This window comes from Rhodamnia argentea, chromosome 8, assembly GCF_020921035.1.
Source record: "Rhodamnia argentea isolate NSW1041297 chromosome 8, ASM2092103v1, whole genome shotgun sequence".
NCBI classification, from domain to species: domain Eukaryota; kingdom Viridiplantae; phylum Streptophyta; class Magnoliopsida; order Myrtales; family Myrtaceae; genus Rhodamnia; species Rhodamnia argentea.
In genome coordinates, this window is record NC_063157.1 from 26816920 (window position 1) to 26841051 (window position 24132).

Below are 24132 nucleotides of genomic sequence, written 5' to 3' on the forward strand. Positions count from 1 at the left end.
CCGAGGGCAGTTTTGAGTTCATGCAGTGTGATAATCCTCTCATCCCAAGCACGTCTCGATATTATTGTTTGTGGAGTTTCATGATCATGCACTTAGAAAAGCTACTGAATTGAGTTAGTTCATGATAATTGGTTCTACCTCCTTTTTTTATGAAGAGGGTGCATCTTTTTATCGAAAGATCAGAAAAAGGAAATGAACGAGTTGAGACTTAAAAGCTGTAAGCCTGTTCCAAAAGGAATCATGATAATGAACAAGTTGAGACTTAGAGCTTTAACCTTGTGCTCAGGAAAGTCCTTTCATATGCCAACCCAAAAAAGAAGGGAAAGTCCCCTTCATCATCTCTGTCAACTAAAATACCAATGTCAGCAGTGACTAACCATTCTTGCAGAGCTATCGTCATCACGATCGATATATTAACAAACATTTTTGCCCAACCACTTACTTATGATGCTTAGTGTACCTCCACAGTCACATAAGATAACAAGTCATATCTAAAGAGCTAGGGGCATCCAAGGAACAAGACTTCACAAGCAACAAATCCTTCTGTTTAATTCTTAGTGTCACTTCTTGGTCCACGGGAAGGATAAAAGGAATGACATTTTAAAGTCGCTTGCAGTCAGAATTTTACCGGTATCACCAAACACAATGGTGAAGATAAATTATTCATACGGCAATACGCTTTTATTTTCCCAATCTTTCTAAAGCACAACAAAAGTAACATCAATTTCAGCAACAGTTTGCTTCCTATCCCTAAAACATGATAAGAACTTGTGGAACTGGTACCTTTAGCTTCATGAGAAGCTAGAATCCAGCAACTAAAGAAAAGTCGACCACTGCAGCTCTTAAGCTAACACTCGATGATAAAGTAGCATCAACCCGCATCATTATCCTAAGGAGTGACAAAGTTCTCCAGTAGATAGACCAGGCAGTATCCATATCCCAACACTCACCAGCCTAGTCCCACCTTCTTCGTTCTTCCTCTCCATCAACTGGGACATACCATGCCGGTCGTTGCTTCAAGTTACTAAGACAGTAGTTCAGGAGCACTTCTTCATCACATAGTGCCCGAGAAGCCACCAGAACTATTGTCTTCAAAACAGGAACCTACAACCCACTATTTCCTAAACCACCGAAGGCCGCCAAATCTTCTCATATTAGCTTCTTCTCCCCTTCCGAACAACATATTTGGAATATAAGCCCTCATGTTCTTCTCCGTCAGAGGATATCCAGGAATATACAGGTAATATGCAGGGGAATATATGACCCCAGGGTAAAGGCTACCATGGTACCGACTTGAGCCTCACCATCTATAAATAAAACTTGACCAGCATCCTTATGAGGAATTTGAGATGGCTTAACAGCAAGGTGCAGCCCATAAGATCCTTTAATCTTTGAGAGACTTCAGTGCAATTCAATGGCCTTGCCTCATATATGGCTGTGCTGAAAACAATAATATAAGTACTGAGACACAGAGGAATTCACCCTGTTTCCATAAAGGGGAACAAAATAAGCAAAACTTAGAGGAGATGCCAATGCCAGATATATTCTGTGTCTAACGTTAAAAAAGATAGGTGGAAGATAAACTCAAAAAATCATTCCTCAACACAATAATGAATTGTTCACTTGTATCTTAATGACATGAGCCATCCGTGCTCATTCGTTCTCGTATATCTAAATAAAACCCAATCCCACATTTATAAGCACTGAGTACATCCTACAAGCAAATCATTACATAGTCAACCGTGGTATGGCTGTTGCTCCTAAATCCAGTTTGAAAGGAATGAAGTTGAGGAGCAAGGATAAGCTCCTATTGTCAACTCATAAAGATCATTCTCTAAAGTAGGAGAATAATAATTCCCTAAGGAAAATGACTGCAGAACAGGCCTGGAAGAGGATAGCAGCTGATGCCGACTGCAATAGCCAGACTTTTGAAGGAATTGGTTCCATGGCAGATTGGATGGCAAAATTTCACTAGAGGAAGCAGAAAACCACCTTTGACTGCATAGATTTATGTGTGTTCCACTTGTTCTCTGCAATCTTGTGACTGTCGTATGGCACAAGTTACATGCTTTGAGCATTTTGGAAGATACAAGTTCCATATGGCTTTTTGAGAAATAGCAACAGCGCCATACTAGCTGGACAAGTGGATAATGCTGGTATGAAGCTTTAACATTACTTGATTCACCAATACTTTGTCTTGCACCTTAACATTGAGCATGAGAAAGACAAATGGAACATAGGAAGAGAGAGAGTGCTATACATAACTAGACATGTGATAGTCCTACTGGGAAGCTTTGACATTTTTTGGTTCGCTGAATATTTCAGTTGCACCTAAACATCATGCAACAACAAAGGACGGAAGTAGAAGCTTTTTTATTCAAGCTTGCACAAGGGATGATGCTTCCTAGTTCCAACTCATGTTCCCAGGCTGTAAAGCCTCCTATGCAGATATGATTTAAAATCTTGAAGTTTGAGCAATCTTTTATGTCTTCGAAAACATATTACTGAATACTTCTTCCCTTCTCAATCTCCTGCATCTTGCACGTCAAAGACTAAAGCACTGAACTGCTATTTAGTACAGAAGTTTTATCCATATACTTAAGGGGAAAAACATACGTCTGCAAAAGTTTGGGCAAAGACTGTTCCTCATACTCTTTCAACAAACTAGAAGATTGTGCGTATGTTTTTCCAAATCTAGCAGAATCAGTTCATAAAACTTTGGTACTCGTTCGACTACGAATCAACTCGTGGGTATTACTTTGCCGAAGCGATCGCCCGTAAAATGCTGCGACTCCAAACACGAATTACTGGGTAAAGATTTTTCAGCAGCTTCAGCTAATGCCTCGAACAAATTCTTGAAAAGACCCGAGAATTCATGTGGGACTCGTTTGATGAATCTACTCAAACGTCGATAAGAGAGAAAGATAGGAGTACCTCTTGAAATTTCTGAAACAAGAACGCCATGGGAAGAAGTTGGAACCTCCCTGTTTCTCCGCCCAGTCGCGATGTGTCTGTGCCGGTGCCTTCAAACCGTGAGGTGAGGGACCTTAAAAGTTAAAACCCCCCCAAAACCCTCTTCTTTTGTCTTTTTTCCGATTTGGTTTTTCCATTAAAGAATTTCATTGCATCTGGCTATGCCACGCGTGCTTTTCGCACGTTTTAACATTTCAAATTTTTGACTTTACTAATGCGTTTGCTTGAGCAAAGGTGTTTTTGCAGAATTTATTTTTTAGACTTTCACCAGTTTAGTTCGCCAAAAATAAAGTAATCAACGGAAAATACTTTCCGATCAACGAAAAATCCATACATAAAATAATTTTCGGAAAATACATACCGTTTTCTTGGAAAATAATTTTCGAAAAATAATTTCTCTTTTTCATGGAGTTTTCTGTGAAATAAACGCACTCTACATATTCACCCATAAATTCCGTCAATTGAATTTCTTATTTGTCTAAAACCCACTAAGGAAACTCGCGACAACTTATGGCTTATTAACGATGCTCATGGAAATTTAAGGTTTGCCTTTGAGTTGAATTCATCCCACGCTCGGTTAAGGCTGTACAGGTTTGTGGTGCTCCTAGGGCCTACTCCAATAGATGGAACTGGCAGGGTGGACCCAGGAGCAGAAGCAATTGGAGTTCCGATGCCATTCCATTTTGAATTAATTTGTAAAGATGTCACATTGGCCAGACTTCTTTACGGACTTCTCTCTCGCCACTTACTTAAATTTGGATTTGCAAAGGATCGCGGCTATTATCGTTGTCGATTCTCTTTATATTCTCTTTGTTCTTTTTATTATCTATCAGCTATCGTCTTAGTTCCAACTAGTTCATGTTCTCTCAGCACGCCGAGTACAAAAGAAGATTTGAGCCTTGGCATTGTCTCATGGAGACAAAATTTTCAAGCGGTTCGTGTTCGAGGTTCTCCTATTCTTGATTTCGAACGTAGCCGCTGTCGTTGCCCACAAAAACGGCTCGTCTTGAGGGGCTTTCAATGATTGAGATTGGGATTTTTGAAAGAGGAAGACAGAAATGGAAAATCATGGTGGGTGATGGCAAGAGGAGAATATGGAAATCGCAGAATTCTTCTTTTCAGCTATTTGTAGTCAATTCTACCAGGCCTGGCCCAATTTACCTTGAGGACTTTTAAGCCTGAGTAGATTCTTCAAACGAGTCCCACAAGAATTCGAGTCTCTTAAAGAATTTGTGCATGGCAAAGAAATGACTATGGAAATCGTAGAATTTCACTTTTGTTGAATTTAGAGAAATTTGTAGGCTGTATGTGATTGCTGGTCGTTTAAGGTTCGTAGAGTTAAATGTTTGGATGATGTCACCCTTCAGTTGTAAGGATCTTGCTGCCATTTGATTGCCCTCTATGTTTGCCATACGATTTCTTTTGCTTTCTGCATGATCTTTTCGTGCTATGAAACAAGTAGATAATGTTCCTCAATATGGACAACCGCCTGCATCCAGATGCACGTGACTTACAGGAAAAACATTCTCTTTCACCACAACCGTTTAGGTGGGGATGCTGGAGAGTCGGATGCCGAGGAGGTTATTCAGATGGCCGGTAAAGCTTCAGTTGCTGATCAACAGAAGCAAGTCCAAGAAAATGTCCATTCTCAACTTTAGTCTTCTTGCACGTTCATGGATGAGACTCTGCTTCCTGATGTTAATAAGACAAGTACTGCTCCGGCAGTTGATTCTCGAGGATCAAGTAAAGCTCATCATGGCAGTGGCCATAGTTTTGCTGTAGGTGGAAGTGGATCAACTCGGGGAAGATCTGGTGAGCTCTTTAGCACAAATCTCAATTCTTTTCCATGAAAGCGAGCACTGTGTTTTCATTTGTAAAGATGGATGGCTTTGATGGACCAACCATTATAGTTATTTCTGAGCATGTTCAGTTGCTAGAACCCAAAAAGGAGAAAAGGTTAACCTCCAGGATCAGACATTTCTAAAGTCTATTCTGTTAATCAATAGGTTTGCGTTAGCCCTCTCTACTTACTTTGCTTGCATTTTGACTGTTACTGATCTGCCTCATTTCAGCGAGGAGCCTTGGGCATTTTGGTAAGGATAACGCATGCATGAGATGTGACCTGAATGATATTAGTAATCAGGTTGGCCTTCGCCCTGAAGTGGAATTGTAGTTGCTGGAATTCTAAAGATGCATCATATGCTAATTATGAGAACTCAAGCATTTTCAACACAGAAGTTCTCAGTTTGGTGGTTTGAATGTACGTTGAAGGGATTTTTTTTTTTTAATCAACTTTCTCGGTATAGGGTGAAATTTGAGATTTACTTGTTTTTGATCAGTGTAGGCAAGGAGCATCACGTCAAATTCACTCTTGCTGTTAGATTTAAAGTAGTCAAAGAAGTGCCAAAGTTTTACAATCTGATTCTGCCAAACTTTCTCGGCACATTGATTTATCACTGCTCTATGAGGCCTAACCGGCAGCTTTTTTCCATGCGACAGCGCTGCAGTCTTGGTGTATTACAAAGATGCGTACCTAGTGAAGGCGAATTTGCGTGCCTTGTAACTCCGGAGCATCCGATTCCACTGGAGAGGAAAGTTGATGCATCCCGAAGCAATGTGCTGTGTTGGTTCGCCCGCGAACTCAGGGAAGTCGGGAGACTTGGATTTGTGGAGTTCAAACTTCAGTTTTTCGCTAAACATGGCATTGGGCATGATACTTGTATGTACGGGGTTGTGAGATTAGGGTTTTCGAAGATAGAAGAAGGTAAGCTCATTCGGGACGCCCGTTAATTTCTTAGAAGAAATCAATGAGAAGAAGTTTCTCTTGATGGCTAGATTTCATTCCAGTTTCTTTTTATCTTTCAATAAGATGGGGGATAAAGTTGATTATTTTCCGCTAATTAGTTTCGGGATGAACAGGCATCAAGTTGCGGTTCCAAGTTACCTCTTGGCTCACTAGCGATATAGCTTTCTCTCTGGGCTATTCAGTTAGATCCAAAGTATCTTTTTGTATTCAAGATTTCTATTTGAAGTCTGATATTGTAGTCATACTTCGATTATATTGACCATCTCGGTGGGAGGTCGTGTCCATCTTTTGTATTAGATATGGTTGCTCTGGGAATGATAATTGCTTTTGTGTCTTTAGACTAGCAAGTCAGATGATTGGCAATAATAGACTCCCGATCCGAAAAAGCACTCTCTGCATTTTTTCAAGAGCATGAGAAATGTTTCCGAAAACAAAATTAGATAATTTGAGAATTAGAATCATTTACATTACCAAACAAATGTCTCATCTTTTTTTGTTATGGGAAAATGAATCGGAGAATCGGAATCATTATCAAACATGCCATAAGACTTGTTTGTCGACATGAGAAAGACTATGGCTGTTTTGGTATAACGAAATGTGAATAGGACCTTCTAGGGTTTTCTCGGAGCTCACAAATTATTTCCACACTTTTACTGATTAATAGAAATAGCGGGAGTATTTTAATTAGCAAAAAGGACCACGCTATACATAAAAGAATTGTAGAAATGCATGATGCCCAAGACTTGGGAAAGACGAAAATCAAAAGTTGAAAGTGACATAATGTTAGTAGGACTTCTAACTTGTGGGAGAGATGCATCGCTTGGTGTGCCATGTAAACTCATCTCTAATTAAATCCCTTGTTACCGAAAAGAGAAATGAACATAAAAAAACCTTAGAAAAATAATGATATACTTTATATGCTTTAGATAATCTATTCATGACTATTATTAGCCTCATTCACGTTCAAGGGTCCCATTCCTTTATGGGCGGGTACCATGATCAAATCCAAGAAAAAGATGCAGGAATGAAATTGTCTAGAATAGCTCCAACCCCTTCGTGCCCTAACTGCATTTTTCGTTATGTTTGTTACTCATTCATTCATTTATGTATGAATTTCTTTTCCTGCATCTAAACCAATTAAATTAATTTTAACAGATATTCTTTGGAATTTTATGTTGGCTAAGTTCACCATTTGTCGGAGGATGTAAAAAACTTTCTATGGCTTCAGGTTATTTCACTACAAATGCATGAATAATCGTGGATAGTAAATGCTTATCTTCCCTGAGTTAATGCACTACGGAACTCAAAATTGAAAAAATCCTTCAAAAAGTCCTAAACATATTGGACTTAGGTCAATTCAGTTCTAAATATTTCAATTTTATCAATTGAGTCATTAACCTTTTTCACGTTTTGCTAATTGAGTACATCCGTTTAATTTTAGCTGAAAATCCAATGCAAATGACAGTCATGTCTCGTTGAATGCCCGGCATTGACGTGGATTATGAGTTTTTTTTTTAATTTTTTTTTTTGGTAACCGAGGTGTTCGCGCGGCCGGCGAGCTATGGCTCAAACCGGCGGTGAAGCACGACTAATCCTCGGGGGTGGCTAGCGCAGCATCCCACCGCCATGACCCCCCGCTTAAATCACCGACGCCTACGAGTTTCGAACCTAGGATCTCTCGTGAAAGGAACCGGGCTCAAACCATCGCGGCCACCGATGGGTGGGTTAATTTTCTTCTTTTCGTTTCTTTTTTTTCTACAAAAGTAAGCCGGCTCTTATATCTTTTTATAGATTCAATAACAATCAAGATGTGAAAAAATTTAGTAGAATACTCTATTCCTAATTATTATGAATCTTTACAGTGACTCATTTAACCTATTTTAACCCATTTTCATGCGGTATAAATTTAACGACTTATACCAGACGTGACTCTTATTATTTAAACACTTCTATATTAAACCAAATTATGAAGTATTTGTTTCTTACAATTTGTTAAGAAAATGATATTGTAAAACACTTTCATACATTACAATGATTTTTTAACATTGTTTGTTTTTAATTATTTTTATTTTTAATAAAGCAAACTATTTTGAAGAAAATTTAAAAAGTATTTTTATTTTACTTTTTATTTTCCTTTTTCTCGGGAAGGCGGCGAGAACAAAGTGATAGCCTAGTCTTGTTTCTCAAAAGTGATTTTGGAACAAATAATAAAATTTTTTTTATTCTTGATTATACTCCAAATCTGTTTCCGGGAACAAAATTAGATAATTTGAGAATCAAAATCATTTACGTTACTAAAAAAATTTCTCATCTTTTTCTGTTCTAGGAAAATGAATCGGAGAATCGGAATTATTGCCAAACGGACCATATGACTCGTTTGATGACTTGAGAAAGACTATGATTGTTCTATTATAACGAAATGTGGATGGGAACTTCTAGGGTTTTCTCGGTGGTACAAATTATTTCGACACTTTTAGTGATTAATAGAAATAACAGGAGTAACAACGGGAGTATTTGAATTAGCAAAAAGGACCACGCAATACTTAAAAATGCCTTGGATGGGAGACGAATTAGTTGAGAAAAAACTTGAATTTTCATATCACACCAAAAACACAATTTGTCGACACAACTTGACAGGTTATGGTGCATCTTGAGCAGTTTAATAAAAGGTTTTTCATTTTCATTTGTCGACACCGGCTACCGAGGTTAACACTCAAGGCATTCAAATATGAAAAATCATGCCTATATAATTATATAGGCTAAATTGGACTTTCAGATGGATTGATATTGAAAAGATAATTTAATTAACAACAGAAGGATTCATTCATATTCACATCAAAGGAGGTTCAAGTAAGAAGGTATTCATTTGTTACTTCTACCAGGACGCATGTCGACTTGCGAGCCAAGAAGTCTCTATCGCCCCTCTATTTACGACCCTTTTCGGCCGCACCTCACCTCCACTCAAGGGCATTTTGGACTATTTCCTCTCCGGATAGATAGAAGATTTTCTGCCAGTGTGAATGACGCGAACGGTCAAAAATGAAATGCGAACTTTCTCGGCTCGGAATCTGGTGTTCATGCCTACTTAAAGAGAAATTTAATATACATCCGGCACAAAAAGAAGATAAAAAGAATAGAAAGAAGAAAAAGATAGCTTGGCGTTTGCCCTAAATTCCAGAAATAGTTATTCACACAGGAACGAGTGTACTCCTTGGTAAAAAGGAAATCAAACATTTGTTAAACCAAAATGAATAATTGTCAAAATAAAACTCAAATAACATATAACATGTCGGATGGACGGGTATTTTATCGACCAAATTAAATGGCCAAGTACATCCAATCCGGAACATTTTGGGCTCGGGTTTGGATCAACCTGGTTTAATCCCATCGTTGTAGTTCATTTCTAATTAAATACATTGTCATGTATCAATCCATTTGCGATCCAGGTGAAATTGATTTTTTTATTCATTCTTAAGGAAAGAGCATGGTGAGTGTACACAATTCTTCACTAACAAAGAAACCTTGTTGCGCACATAAAACATACCGGCTATTCGAGGGTTTGATAAAATGGTCATTTTCAAATTTTTGAGAGGAATATGTTTGATCAACAACGCGTAATACGTTAAGTTTTATAAAATTCAGCTGTTACGATAACATTTGGTAAACAAAAAAGATATGTTGATTTATAATTGGATAGACAATACCGGTTGGTTTAAAAATAATTTTCTTTTTCTCCTCACAAGGAGCAGTATGGTCAAAGTGGATTATCATCAGAATCGGCAGGCTCAGAAATTGTTCCTTCCTCTTTGGTTTAACAACAATTTTCTTTTGTCCTCACATGAGGAATATGGGTTTTGTCCTCGCCACTGCCACTGCGTTGTTGCCTCGTTCCAGAACAGAAGAGCAGGCTCAGACATTGTTCATTCTTCTTTGGTTTAACAACAATTGTTGCCTCGTTCCAGAACAGAAGAGCAGACTCAGAAGTTGTTCATTCCTCTTTGGTGTGACAACAATTTTCCTTTTGTCCTCGCCACTGCGACTGCGTTGTTGCCTGGTTCCAGGACAGAAGACCGAAGCAAAGGTTTAGAGATGCCAGGAGAAGCCATTTTACTTTCTACTGTAATTTTGTGCTAGTTCTATGATGGACAACTAAGTTCAATAATTTTTTCTTTTTCTTTGTAAGTAAGGTAAGTTTTAATTTGTTTTAATGTATACTTGGAATGCTCTATTTAATATAATTAACTAAATCCTTCTTTTCTTGGATGCATCTGGGTGTTTAAAATCAATCCAAATTGCTTGCAAGTACATTTTTAAAAATTTCTGGAACTTTGCAATGTAGTGATGGAAGAAGAGCATTCGGCAGGCAAGTGTAGATCAGATTCTAGCAAACTTCAATTTCGATCGTGGCATGATGTTAAGAGAAGGTTGATTACAAATCACGCATAATTAGAATCAGTCAACATACAATCGAGATCGACCGTCATACGGGACTACAGAGGAAATGAAAAATCAATAGAACAATTGACGAGCATAATGACGTAGTTGAGGTAAATAGACAAACACGTTGGGAGGCACTCGTTTTATGGCGCTTTAGTGTCTTGATGCCCTGAAGACAACACATTCTCTTGCAATTTGACCCATAAATTATGCATTACGAGCTGATCATCTTACTTAAGTAAGATTAATGCGAGAATGACTCAGCTCATCAGGCATAATGCAAATAGCATTTTCACGTATGAAAGCTGCAGAAAAATTGTTTTCAACATAGATAGCACTTTGGCAGCTATCACAAGAAATAAATTGTCAGATAATTTGATCATTTAAACAGTTTCTTCGACATTTTTGAAAAGGGTTTCACGTCCCCCGACTCCTATCCTTTTCCATTTTCTCTGGTAGTAGATTATCATACAGAATGGCTACACTGGCGGCAAAGCTCCGAAGCTGTTCCTCGTTTCTTTTGCTGTCCTTCCACCCTGTCCCTGTCCATTTCTTCTGTTTGGCTTTTATCTGTTCTGTCTTCCTTTCTCTCTCTTCCCTGACTCTCCATTTTCTTTCCCCTGCGTGTTCAGGTTCTACCAGTGCCGATGACACCACCCCCCTCTCGAGTTTTCATCTAGTTCGGTGTTTGAGAGTTAGTGTCCCCGCATTTAAACCAATCAAGTTAAACATAACGGATACTCTTCGAAATTTTATTTTCAAGTTCACCATTTGTTAGATTATATAATGCGTATTGAATAAGCGTGGATAATGAATTCTTATCGTCCCTGAATTTTTGTAGTAAGGAACTAAAAAAATTGGAAAATTTGTTCAAGAAATAATAATAATGAATGTAAAGATCAGAAAAGAAAAGAAAATTTAAAAAATAATAAAATAATAAAAAAACTCAAAGAAATTATTGAAATTGTCCACTTTAGCGCGATCGTGCCACATAGGACGGTCGGCATCCACGTCGCGATTTCTGGCCGAAATTTACCAAATGGAATCGACTATTATAAATAAAATATATTTGGGAATAAATTAGTTCAATTACAATGTTTAGAACAGAACTGGTTCCTATGCAACATGTTTAGGATTTCTTGGTATTTTTCCTTATAATTTAAAAGGGGCAAACTCAACTTGAACTTTTTCTTAGTAAGTCACATATCCCAAAGGCCAAAATTTGTGTCTGTTTAAGCACCAAAAAGGGTTGGATAAAGTTCAAAGTTCTAGGGATTAGGGATTAACTATATTTTCCTTCATATGTGGTCGAAGGAAGTTTCCTCCAATCGTACCTTTGATTGGTAGATCATAAGCTGTGTATATTTTTCACATACGCACAACTAAAAATAAGTTTGGGTGATGCCTGTGTTTATAAACCATCGACTAGACGACTTTTTCCCTGACCAAAGATGGAGAAAAATATGGCATTGATGGGATTAGTATGTTAATTTTCCAATAGGTGAACATAAACTTAGCAAGAGGTCCCTTCCTTCATTTAAACTAATTAGGCGAAATTGGAATAATCTTGACCGACTTGCCATCAAATTCAGTACCACTTTGCAGTATTTATTTCTTCCATATATGATATATGCAAGCAGAGAACACGAGGGAAATTTAGAGGAAATCATATACTGAATGACGATAAAAGAGCTGTTGACCAAATGCCATAAACAAAATTGATGGTATATATATATGTGAAATAATGTTTATGTATTGGACATTCAATTAACAGAATATAAATATCAAAATAAAAAATGAAGTGATGCAAACATGATAAGAAAAAAATTAAAATATGATATCTTTTTATCGACTATTTATTTCAAACGAGATAAGTAATTACTTTTAGAAAAATATTTTTGAAATCACCCCTTTTTTTGCACAAAAAAGAAAAAGCGCACCATTAGTTATAATGTAGCTAAGTGTTATATTAGGCTCCATGAACAAATTCAAGAAAAGATAGAGGAATGAAATTGTCTAGATTTGCTCCAACCCTTTGTGCCCTAACAGCATTCTTTTTTACTGTGCCAACATGTGTTTTAACCGAATATTTACTGCCGGTGTTTCATAAGCGATATTTCTGTGTACTATTACATTTGCATGGTCAAATTCCGTAGATTAATTGATGGGTTTATTAAGAATGTTGAGATTTTAAGTCATTCACACCCCCACATTTTATGTTATTTTATTCATTTGGAGCATGTCACGATCCACATGTACTTACAATGTGCACTATCAAATTGTCAACTCATAGGGCACGATACACATAAACTGTGATGCCTTGGAAATTAGACCCTCTATTAAGAGACTGAATTCAATAAAAGAACTAAAAATTGAATTTCGATCCGTGAAAAATTTCGAACCGTAAGGACGTAAGTGACGATTTTTGGATGATACTCAGAACGTTGCTTAGATTAGATTAGGGTCCGATAATCTTAATCGTCGCGACTTAGGATCGAAATCCTCTCGTACCTAAGCCTAATCCTGACCAAACCTAGCTTGTGGAAAGACCAAAATTAACCTTCGTCCAGTGCGCCAAAATTTCATTCTATCCTGAAATATCAAATGACCCTTTTTACATCTTATTGATACACATGAAGACAAAATTCTTTAAAAAAAACCCCCAAATGGGCCCCACTTGTCCCCCCTCATCCCATCCATCTCCCACCAACCCATTACCATCATCTTCTCTCTCTTCCTTTTTCTTTTTACCCTCTTCTTTCTCTCCCCTTTTTTCTCTCTCCTGCCGAGCGACTCTTTCCCCCTCCCCCTATTGTTCTTCGTCTTCTTCATTCTTCATCTTCTTCTTCTTTTGGGTTCTGTTGCCGACGCCTTCACCACCACCTCACCGCACATCACCGTCTGCCGCTCCCTCCGTTGTCGGTCATCGCTCGCTAAGCTCGACCCACCGCGAGCCGCAAGGACCCAGTCGACCACCGCTCCCTCAGCCGCACGACCACCCAGATGCGCGCCCCCACCGGCGAAAACCAGCCGCGACCCACCTCCAGTCGATACCCACGCCGGCCCGAGCTCGACCCAAGGACCCCGCGACCTCCAGATCCGTGGACCCGAGGCCCCGCCGACCCGCGACCTCCTCCTTTCCGCCTCAGCCGCGTCGTCCCGAGCTCACCTCGCCGCCTGTCGTGAGCTAGCCGGAGCTGCTCACCCTCCGCCGTGAAGCCCGTGTGTGGCCGCGAGTCCGTGAAACCCCACCAAACCACTGTCCCAAGTGTGTGCCGCCGAAGTTACTGTTCTGTGAACAGTACCGGCCATGAACAGTGCCGATGAACAGTCGACCCGTGAACAATCCGACCCGATCCGATCCGAAAGTTTCGTACCCAACCCAACACCGGTAGCTGGTTTTTCTGTGAGTTAAACTCCTAAACCCCGATTAGGGCGCTGATTGCGCTTAGTTAGTGTAATTAGCGGTAATTAGTTATGGTAATTAGAGTAATTAGCCTAATAGGGTGTTTAGGTAGCCTAATCGTGGTCGGTTAAATAGAGACTGTGTTTAAGTTAAATGACCACGATTAATTAAGTCGATCTGCTAGTTAGGTTGTCTGCGGCTATTTTGTGATTAGATCGGACTGATTGTTTGGGCAATGATTGCTGGTGTGTGATCGCGAGCGAGCAATAGGGTAGAGCCGAGTGGACGCTTGATTGTTGGTTGGATTGGACTGTTAATAGTTCAATTTTACAAAATTGGATCTGTATGTATCGTTGGATTTGTGGAGCATGTCCGACTTTTTGTCTTGATTGTTGTTTGCTCGGATGTTGTGGTTGGATTGTTGGATGTTATGGATAAAAATTGTGGGTGTCGGTTCCACGTTTTCTAGATTCAAAGTCTGGTGGATAATCTGTGCATTCATGCTAACCAAGTGAAAACAAACCGCATATTTTTAGCATGAAAACGGCCTGCTGCCGAGCTTATTTATCATGACCGTGTGAGCATCCGGCTAAATGTAAAGATAAGAATTTGATTGATTGTTGTCGGATGCGCTTGAGTGGTCACTTAATGGTTGTTCCCGACATGATCGTGCCGTGTCGATTGGAAGTACACGACTTGTCGGATGCACGTCAATCCGTGTCGCCGGGTTGATCGGATGTCGATCGCGATTTGTGATGGATCGACGCTCCTTTTGGAATGCTTACTATGTCATGCCGTGTCGATCGGAATTACACCGACATAGTAGTCGTCGCCGCCGAAGTAATGGGACGATGCCCGGTCCTGCTAGTAGAGCACCAACTGTCTAGTGTGCTATGCACCAACTGTCTAGTGTGCCGGGCCATGTGGCCTCATCTGTTAATAATTGGACTTCATGTGGTGTCCCATGTGTGCAAGTTGATGCGTTGCATTGCCGGTTGTTTATCCGTCATGACTGTTAATTGGAGTCAAGCATTGCATTATGTGTGGTAGAAGACTGATAAGTTTGCATGTGGTTGAAATATCTGCTCTTGGATAATACGGTTGTTTGCTAGGATGTACGAGCGAATCAACGTCCTAACCGAGCTTAGGCGTTGACTCACCGAGATTTATTTCACCCCGTTGTTGTTAACCCTTTTTCGGGCCCTTAGTCTTAAAGAGCTGGAAGTGGGATGGATCTTATTGGAGTAGTTTGGGAGTTGTGTTAATTCGGACCTGGTATCTTCGAGAGTTGGAGAAAGTAGCCCAAAGAATGGGCTTGTAGATAATTCACTTCCTTGGGTTAACGAAGATAATTTAATACAAGGTGATATTTGGTGAATTGTTGTGATTTGCTTGTTGCGATCCTTTGTTTAACTATCCCCGCTTTGGTGTGTTGTTTGGGAGTATATCGTTTTCGCATGTGCTTAATAAGATGATAAAAATGAATGGTTCGATGACGTGCCCGGGATGTCATCCTTTTTGACCCGAGACGAATTGGTAGGGATGTCGTTAGCTCGAGAGTCGGGACGTGACATGAACCGATTAGCGAAGAGCATCACTTGATAGAAACGGGATAGATTTTCCTTTTCGCTATTTTCTTAATATCTTTTTTGGAGTATGTATAACTTTTCAGACCTTTTTTTTTCCCCGCAGAAAAAAATTCTAGAGGGGTTTCTGCAATTGGATCCGCACATTCACGTCCCCAATACTTGCAATAAAAGAGAAGGGATTTTGGGACTGGTGAATAAAGTCATTTTCGTTCCCAAAATTAAAAAATAAAAAACAAGCTATTTTTTTCTTTTGAATTTTCTCAAAGTTTTTCGAGAACTTTGGGGGGGGGGGGCGGGGGCGGCAGCGGGGGGTGTTGGTCAAAATGGTTTATCACCAAAATGTAGCACTAGCGCAGCTCATTCAGAAAATGTTCCTTCCTCTTTGGTTTAACCACAATTTTCTTCTCAAGCTGAGTGAGCCTAGACACCACATCAGCAATCCCTCTTTGTACCCAATACTTTCTTCTCTGGCCATTGCGTTACACAATACAAAAACGAAGAGCGAAGAAATACGTACGGGTTCGTTTTGTCCTCACATGAGGGAATTTGTCTTTTTTATTCTGTCCTCACATGGGGGAATTTGTCTTTTTTATTCTTTTATTTTTTCCTTTTCAGGCCTTGCATGGAAAATGTATCTCTGCACAATATCAAAGCACAGCTCATTGTACAAGACCAAGAACGGCTATCGACGCGCAAGGAAGAAGCAGGGCATTTTGGGACACCGGAAACGGTAGTGGGAAAGAGCACAGCTAAGAGATTCTGCTTGTGTGATTTGTCCTCGGCGACGAAGAGAGGTGAGTTTTACTAGTATCAATCATCTTGATCTTCTTCTTCTTCTTCCTCAGTACAATTTGGCACGACATTCCTTTATCTCATTTCCCTTTCCTCCTACTCGGCCTTTGGCACCCCTGATCCGGTGAAAATCCTTCCCCGCCACGCCACTACCCACCAGCCTTTGGCACCTTTGATCTGTTCTATTTGAACTCATTTTCTTTTGATGGAAACATCCGATGTTGAGCTTTCTTGATCTTAGTTATGAATTACGCTTTGAAGTCATTTTTCCGAGTCCCCATTTACCGGAAATAAACAAATAATAAAAAAAGAGTTGGACATTCTTTGTGGATTGTCGCTTATGTGTTCACTGTAAGCATATACTGAGTTGATGAGTTGCATGTACTTTCTCGAATGATCGTGAATATGTTTACTATCTTTGTATTTGTATTGAGTTGTTGATGGCTATGGCCATGCTGTCATTTACGTGGTTTGAAAGTTCGAATTGTATTCCTCAATTCTAAATATTTTATGTATCGCTACATAAAATTATTTTTTTCTAAGTTCAATACAACACAATCAATGAACACGATAACAGTAATGGATAAATTATCTAAAACCTAGAACCTATGATTGATTTTTCTAATGTTTATGTATGTTCATTTCTCTTTTTGGTAACAAAGGGATCCAATTAGGGATGAATTCATCTTCATATGATACAGCAAGCTCGTCGTCTCCATCTCCCCCACCAAGTACAAGTTCCACTAACGGTATGGCACTCTCAACTTTAAATTTCTTAAATCTTGGGTTTCATGCATCTCTACCTTTTTTTTTTTTTTAACTCTGAAATATTTTAAGTTTTATAGCATATAAATTCAGACACGTACATTCAAATATAATCATTTTTAAAAAAATATGAAGAATAACTTGAATTATAATTGTGAAAGCCAAAAAAAAAAAAGAACTTTTTACTGGCAAATAATAAGTAAACACGCTCATAAAAAAGTGTATATTGAGTGAAGGCATTACATAAGACTATTCCTTTGAAGACAATCCTCGAACTTGTCACTTTGCTCTATAGTCATTTCCAAAACATATAATAGCTGTATCGTTATGAACTTGTATCATGCATCTGCTGTAACTTATACATTAATTGTATTGAATGATGAAATCAAATAATTGAGTTAATTCATTTATTATCATTTAGGTATAATTATGTTGTAATTATTATATTAAATTGTGAAAACGCATCAAATTTTATTTATAAAATCCTTTATGAATGATAGTGCGGACAAGAATAATGCCTCCGAGAAATAAAAACTCAACAAGAACACATTATCCAAGATATGAAAGTTAGAAGGTCCCACAAAACTAATTCACGCTATTATATCTATCTTGAAAAAGGCTCATGACCTATGGTATATTTATTGTATTATTTGTTAAATGTTTATCATCTAAGTTTAATGCAAAAAATTCTATCCAATGAACGAGCATGATATGGTCATCTATAGATAATCTTAAGCATATAGAGGATAATTAATTTTTTAAAGGTTATTTATACATATTTCTTTTTTTTGTTATCATAGAGGTTCACATAGCGATACCTCTAAGAGGCATCGCAATTGATAGAACAACTCAAGAAGGTCGCAATCCCACCAACCGTGTGCCACTTTCAAGTTATAATTGTTGTTTATCATATATTTTGTTTTCCATGCATTTTGACTTCTTTTAATCCGGAATATTTAAAATTTCACAACATATAAATGCCAACACAAACTTTCAAATGTAATCTTTTGATGACTATTAAAATTTTAAGAATAAATTGAATTATAATTAAGAAAGCTAAATGAAAAAAAAATACTTTTTTTTTTACTTTGAAAAGGTACACAGTCATAGAAGAAAAGTATATTGAGTGAAGGATTGCCGCTTCTATCCGTGTTTAGTCTGAACTTTGAAGAAGTACAATGTTGCGCGATTTGAAAAACAAGTGCGAAAGATCGTTGGGATTTAATGTGCAATTTTTGCAGTCATGGCAAGAATGAATGTGAATTTTACGTACCGACCATTATTCGAGGCCGCCCGGAAAGGTGATTGGAGAGCTATTAGGAGAATACTTGATGTAGATCCTGGAGCAATGACGGCTACTATCCCGACCGTGAGTGGTTAAGGCTTTACTGCACTCGATGTTGCGATTATAGCAGCACAAGATGAATTAGTTGAAAATCTAATTGAACGCATCTCTCAAGGAGATGACAATCACATTTTGCGTGAGGTGCTCCACGCGCTGCGTCGAGGAGGGAGAATGAGGATGGTCAAGGCAATTGTAAACCGTGACTCCTCGTTGGAAGAGCAATTATCCACCTCCCTGTCGACGGTTAATGTTGGTGTTCCCATGGAAAAGGAGCTTCTTTGGTACTTAGCCACTCTTACTCGACGTGCCCCACCTGCTAATGTCATGAGGAAACTCATTTGGGCCAGCCATTCGGGTAGGATTTCGTACTCACTCGTTTTATCTAATTTCTTTTACCGTTAACTTGAATTAACTTTTTTTTCCTACTCTGGTGTTCCAATAGACATATGCTTATTTTTAGCTCGGAAATACCTCGACCCAACCATGTCCATGGAAATTATCGGGGAGTTGGTGGCTAGGAGGTCTCTCTTCTTTAGTGGCACTAAACTCGGCTTTTGGGAAAGATTTATTTACAAATGTAGGTACTCATTGCCCTTCGTTTGTTAAATATGTACAATTTGAGCAACTTAGGATATTCACTCTATTTATTTTCATCTTTTGGTATCCCTCTCCGCTTGGTCCATAAATCATTTGACAACTCAGGAAACACAAGGATGGCTCGAGGTAATTACATTAGTCTGTTTAATGTATGGACTAATACGACATAAGGCATATCATTCACAAATCTTATTGACTAAAAACTTTAAGGGTAAGGACTACATCTATCTGTACATATCAATATCTAAACCATGATGTATGTGGCGAATTCATCTTATTGACAAAAATTAGTTGAGAAGTGTCAAATTGCCAAGTAGAATTATTGAGAATTGTATATCTGGAGTTTAGGTCATGGAGATTGATTGCTCCAAGTTATTCTCTAACATATTCTAAATTAGATTTAAACATGCATCTTTTTGTTCGGAACCATTTTCTAATTGCCGAGATGATTCTTCCTCTCCTTTTCACAGTGGTGGCAGCACTTAAGCCGTTCATGATATTGCTAAGTGCATCACCTTACATAAAAAAGATTGGAGAATCGAAATTGATGCACAATAGCTCGCTTGAGTTGTTTAGAATTGAAATTTTTTAAGTAAGGTTTGCCAACTCAAGCGAGCTATTGTGCATCAATTTCGATTCTCCAATCTTTTTTATGCAAGGTGATGCACTTAGCAATATCTTGAATGGCTTAAGTGCTGCCACCACTATGAAAAGGAGAGGAAGAATCATCTCGGCAATTAGAAAATGGTTCTGAACAAAAAGATGCATGTTTAAATCTAATTTAGAATATATTAGAGAATAACTTGGATCAATCAATCTCCATGACCTAAACTCCGGATATACAATTCTCAATAGTTCTACTTGGCAATTTGACACTTTTCGACTAATTTTTGTCAATAAGATGAATTCACCACATACATCATGGTTTAGATATTGATATGTACAGATAGATATAGTCCTTACCCTTAAAGTTTTTAGTCAATAAGATTCGTGAATGATATGCCTTATGTCGTAATAGTCCATACATTAAACAGATTAACAAAATTACCTCGAGCCATCCTCGTGTTTTCGGAATTGTCAAATGATTTATCGACCAAGCAGAGAGGGATACCAAAAGATGGAAATAAATAGAGTGAACACCCTAAGTTGCTCAAATTGTACATATTTAACAAAAGAAAGGCAATGAGTACCTACATTTGTAAATAAATCTTTCCCAAAAGCCGAGTTTAGCGCCACTAAAGAAGAGAGACCTCCTAGTCACCAACTCCCCGATAATTTCTATAGACATGGTTGGGTCGAGGTATTTCTGAGCTAAAAATAAGCCTATGTCTGTTGGAACACCAGAGTAGGAAAAAAAAAAGTTAATTCAAGTTAATGGTGAAAGAAATTAGATGAAACGAGTGAGTACGAAATCCTACCCGAATGGCTGGCTCAAATAAGTTTCCTCATGACATTAACAGGTGGGGCACGTGGGGTAAGAGTGGCTAAGTACCAAAGAAACTCCTTTTCCATGGGAACACCAACATCAACAATCCACAAGGAGATGGATAATTAATCTTCCAACGAGGAGTCACGGTTTACAATTGCCTTGACCATCCTCATTCTCCCTCCCTTGACAGAAGCATGGAGCACCTTACGCAAAATGCGATTGCCATCTCCTTGAGGGATGCACTCGATTAGATTTTCAACTAATTCATCTTGTGCCGCTATAATCGCAACATCGAGTGTATAAAGCCTTGATCACTCACGGTCGGGATAGTAGCTGTCATTGCTCCAGGATCTACATCGAGTATTTTCCTAACAGCTCTCCAATCACCTTTCCGGGCGGCCTCAAATAATGGTCGGTACATAAAATTCATATCCGTTCTTGTCATGATTGCAAAAATTGCACATTAAATCCCAATAGTCATTCGCACTTGTTTTTCAGGTCGTACAACATTGTACTTCTTCAAAGTTCGGACTAAACACGAATAGAAACGGCGGTCCTTTACTCAAGACACTTTTCTTTTATGGCCGTGTACCTTTTGAAAGTGAAAAAAAAGGTACTTTTTTTTTCATTTAGCTTTCTTAATTATAATTCAATTTATTCTTAAAATTTTAATAGTCATCAAAAGATTACATTTGAAAGTTTGTGTCGGCATTTATATGTTGTGAAATTTTAAATGTTCCGGATTAAAAGAAGTCAAAATGCATGGAAAACAAGATATATGATAAACAACAATTATAACTTGAAAGTGGCATACCGTTGGTGGGATTGCGACCTTCTTGAGTTGTTCTATCGGTTGCGATGCCTCCTAGAGGTATTGCTATGTGAACCTTTGTGATAACAAAAAAAGAAATATGCATAAATAACCTTAAAACATTTAATTATCCTCTATATGCTTAAGATTATCTATAGATGACCATATCATGCTCGTTCATTGGATAGAATTTTTTGCATTAAACTTAGATGATAAACATTTAACAAATAATACGATAAATATACCATAGATCATGAGTCTTTTTCAAGATAGATATAATAGCATGAATTAGTTTCGAGGATTGTCTTCAAAGGAATAGTCTTATGTAATCCCTTCACTCAACATACACTTTTTTATGAGCGTGTTTGCTTATTATTTGCCAGTAATTTTTTTTTTTTTGGCTTTCTCAATTATAATTCAAGTTATTCTTTTAGATTTTTTTTTAAAAAGATTATATTTAAATGTACGTGTCTGCATTTATATGCTATGAAACTTAAAATATTTCGGAGTAAAAAAAAAAAAGGCAGAGATGCATGAAGCCCACGATTTAAGAAATTTAAAGTTGAAAGTGCCATACCGTTGGTGGTACTTGTACTTGGTGGGGGAGATGGAGACGAGCTTGCTATGTCATATGAAGATGAACTCATCTCTAATTGGATCCCTTTGTTACCAAAAAGAGAAATGAACATACATTAACATTAGAAAAATCAATCATAGTTTCTAGGTTTTAGATAATTTATCCATTACTGTTATCGGGTTCATTGATTGCGTTGTATTGAACTTAGAAAAAAATAATTTTATGTAGCGATACATAAAATATTCAGAATTGAGGAATACAATTCGGACTTTCAAACCACGGAAATGAGAGCCTGGCCATAGCCGTCAACAACTCAGCACAAATACAAAGGCAGTGAACATATTCACGACTGTTACGTAAAGTGCGTGCAACTCAAGATATGCTTACGGTGAACACATCAGCGACAATCCACAAAGAATATCCAACTCTTTTTTTTTATTTTTTTATTTCTGGTAAATGGGGACTCGGGAAAATGACTTCAAAGCGTGATTCATAACTAAGCTCAAGAAAGCTCAACATCGGATGTTTCCATCAAAGGAAAATGAGTTCAAATAGAACAGATCGGAGGTGCCAAAGGCTGGTGGGAAGTGGCGTGGCGGGGAAGGATTTTCGCCGGATCAGGGGTGCCAAAGGCTGAGTAGGAGGAAAGGGAAATGAGATAAAGGAATGCCGTGCCAAATTGTGCTGAAGAAGAAGATGATGGTTGTTACCAGTAAAACTCACCTCTCTTCATCGCCGAGGACAGATCACACTGGTAGAACCTGAACACGCAGGGGAAAGAAAATGGAGAGTCTGGGAAGAGAGAGAAAGGAAGACAGAACAGATAAAAGCCAAACAGAAGAGATGGAAAGAGACAGGGTGGAAGGACAGCAAAAGAAACGAGGAACAGCTTCGGAGCTTTGCCGCCAGTGTAGCCATTCTGAATGATAATGCACTACCAGAGAAAATGGAAAAGGATAGGAGTCAGGGGACGTGAAACCCTTTTCAAAAATGTCGAAGAAACTGTTTAATTGATCAAATTACCTGACAATCTATTTCTTGTGATAGCTGCCAAAGTGCTATCTATGCTGAAAACAATTTTTCTGCAGCTTTCAGACACTAGCAAACCCCCTTTTCCATTGTGGTCTCAATAAACCCATTTGTTAATTTCCTTTTGTCTAATTTTCTCTTCAACTCATGGTTTTGCTCTCGCAAACAAAACCATGCAAATCGATATCTCCACCGAAAAATTAACCCGAGATCTTCAGGGACGCCTTATTGTGAGACCGACCTACACGCAGACATTAGCCGGTGCTCTCCTCCTTACTTTAGAAGACAAGCTAAACCGAACAAAGACGAGAAGGTTCAGAAATGGGAACTACCGTCATTAAAAAGAATCTTAGAAGCTATGGAAAAAGCGCATGACAAGCTCCATTGGAGCACGAGCAGCTGCCGAGAAAAAGAAGAATCGAACCTTAGCTGCTCTATCGTCCATGATTACGGCTGAAGATTTTTCTGGATAGCGAGCGAGAGAGAGAGAGAGAGAGCCCATACGTGTTGGAAACATATAAAGTCCACGACTTTGTGTATCATTTCATCCTAAGGAATGTTCACAAGCAAGAGCTGAACATGAAGCTGGAACGATGACTTACCAACAACGAGATTAGGCTCGCTGCTCTCCTCCTTACTGTAGAAGACCCAGATATGAAGGTTCAAAAACGGGAACTAAGGATGAGCACCGATGGAGTCGTCGCACGCCTTTTTGTCTTCCTTCCCCTCCCCTGCTTTGAACGAAAGAGCATTCTGTTCCTTCTCCCTCTCTTCAATAAAAGAGCCATCTTGAAATTCTTTTCCTTTTTTTTATTTTCCTTTTCTTCTTCTTTTTAAAATGAAATAACGAACCTCTTGCTAAGTAAATTTAAGTCAATCTTTTTAATTCCTCAGAAAAATTTGGACGTATTTTTTAAGTTGCATATACAATGCAAAATGAAACTAACTTGCAACAATAAAACCTTTTCCTTTTTTGCAGTCTTTTTTATTAATTTGTTTTTAATTTGCCAATTTTTCAGATTACCTTTTTAACTTTTTTTTCTTTTTCTTTTTTGGTTGTTCTTAATGTTACAAATGTTGATGACTCTGAGAAATTCTAAAATTGTAGAGTACTTAGCATAGTCTTTTCTGTAAATACTCGGAGAAAGAAAAGTAAACAAAATTCTCGACTTTGTCCATAATCTGACTCCCTAATCAAATCCACACATGTACTCTTGTTTGCGAACATGACACTCTCCCACATCTTCATGTGCCACATGAAATCTTAGTTTATTACCTTACTCGAGCTCTCTCACAACTAGGCAAGTTGTTTCGTGGAGTTGCTCATTCTTTAGAAGTAACAATTTAATAAAAAAAAATTTGCTAAGAAATGGAACTCTACTATTTTCGACTTGACCTGACTCGACATACCCGTTTGACGAGTCTATTCACAAATCACATGAATTTGCATGCACTTTAATAAACAATTGGGAGATTGACTCCACCCGTTTCTTTTTTCTTTTCTTTTCTTTCAGAACTTTCCATGGTTTCCTATTTTCTTGGCTTAATTTAGTATTAGATTATAGGAATTAAAAGG

At 38.2% G+C, this 24132-nt stretch overlaps 1 protein-coding gene across 4 annotated transcripts in view; it reads right to left on the reverse strand.

Moving 5' to 3' along the window:
- Nucleotides 1–1441: 1441 nt before the first annotated feature.
- Nucleotides 1442–24132, reverse strand: part of LOC125316167 — a 71922-nt gene continuing 49231 nt past the window's right edge. For 2 of the 4 annotated variants that reach the window (XR_007199484.1, XM_048283651.1), the window contains one exon: nt 1442–2203. Coding sequence is in view for 2 of the 4 variants with exons in the window: in XM_048283651.1 (XP_048139608.1) it covers nt 1761–2203 (443 nt within the window). In the remaining 2 variants the exon portion in view is untranslated. Of the gene's footprint in view, nt 2332–24132 lie in introns of all 4 variants that reach the window. The other 2 variants (XM_048283652.1, XR_007199483.1) reach the window with 2 other exon arrangements.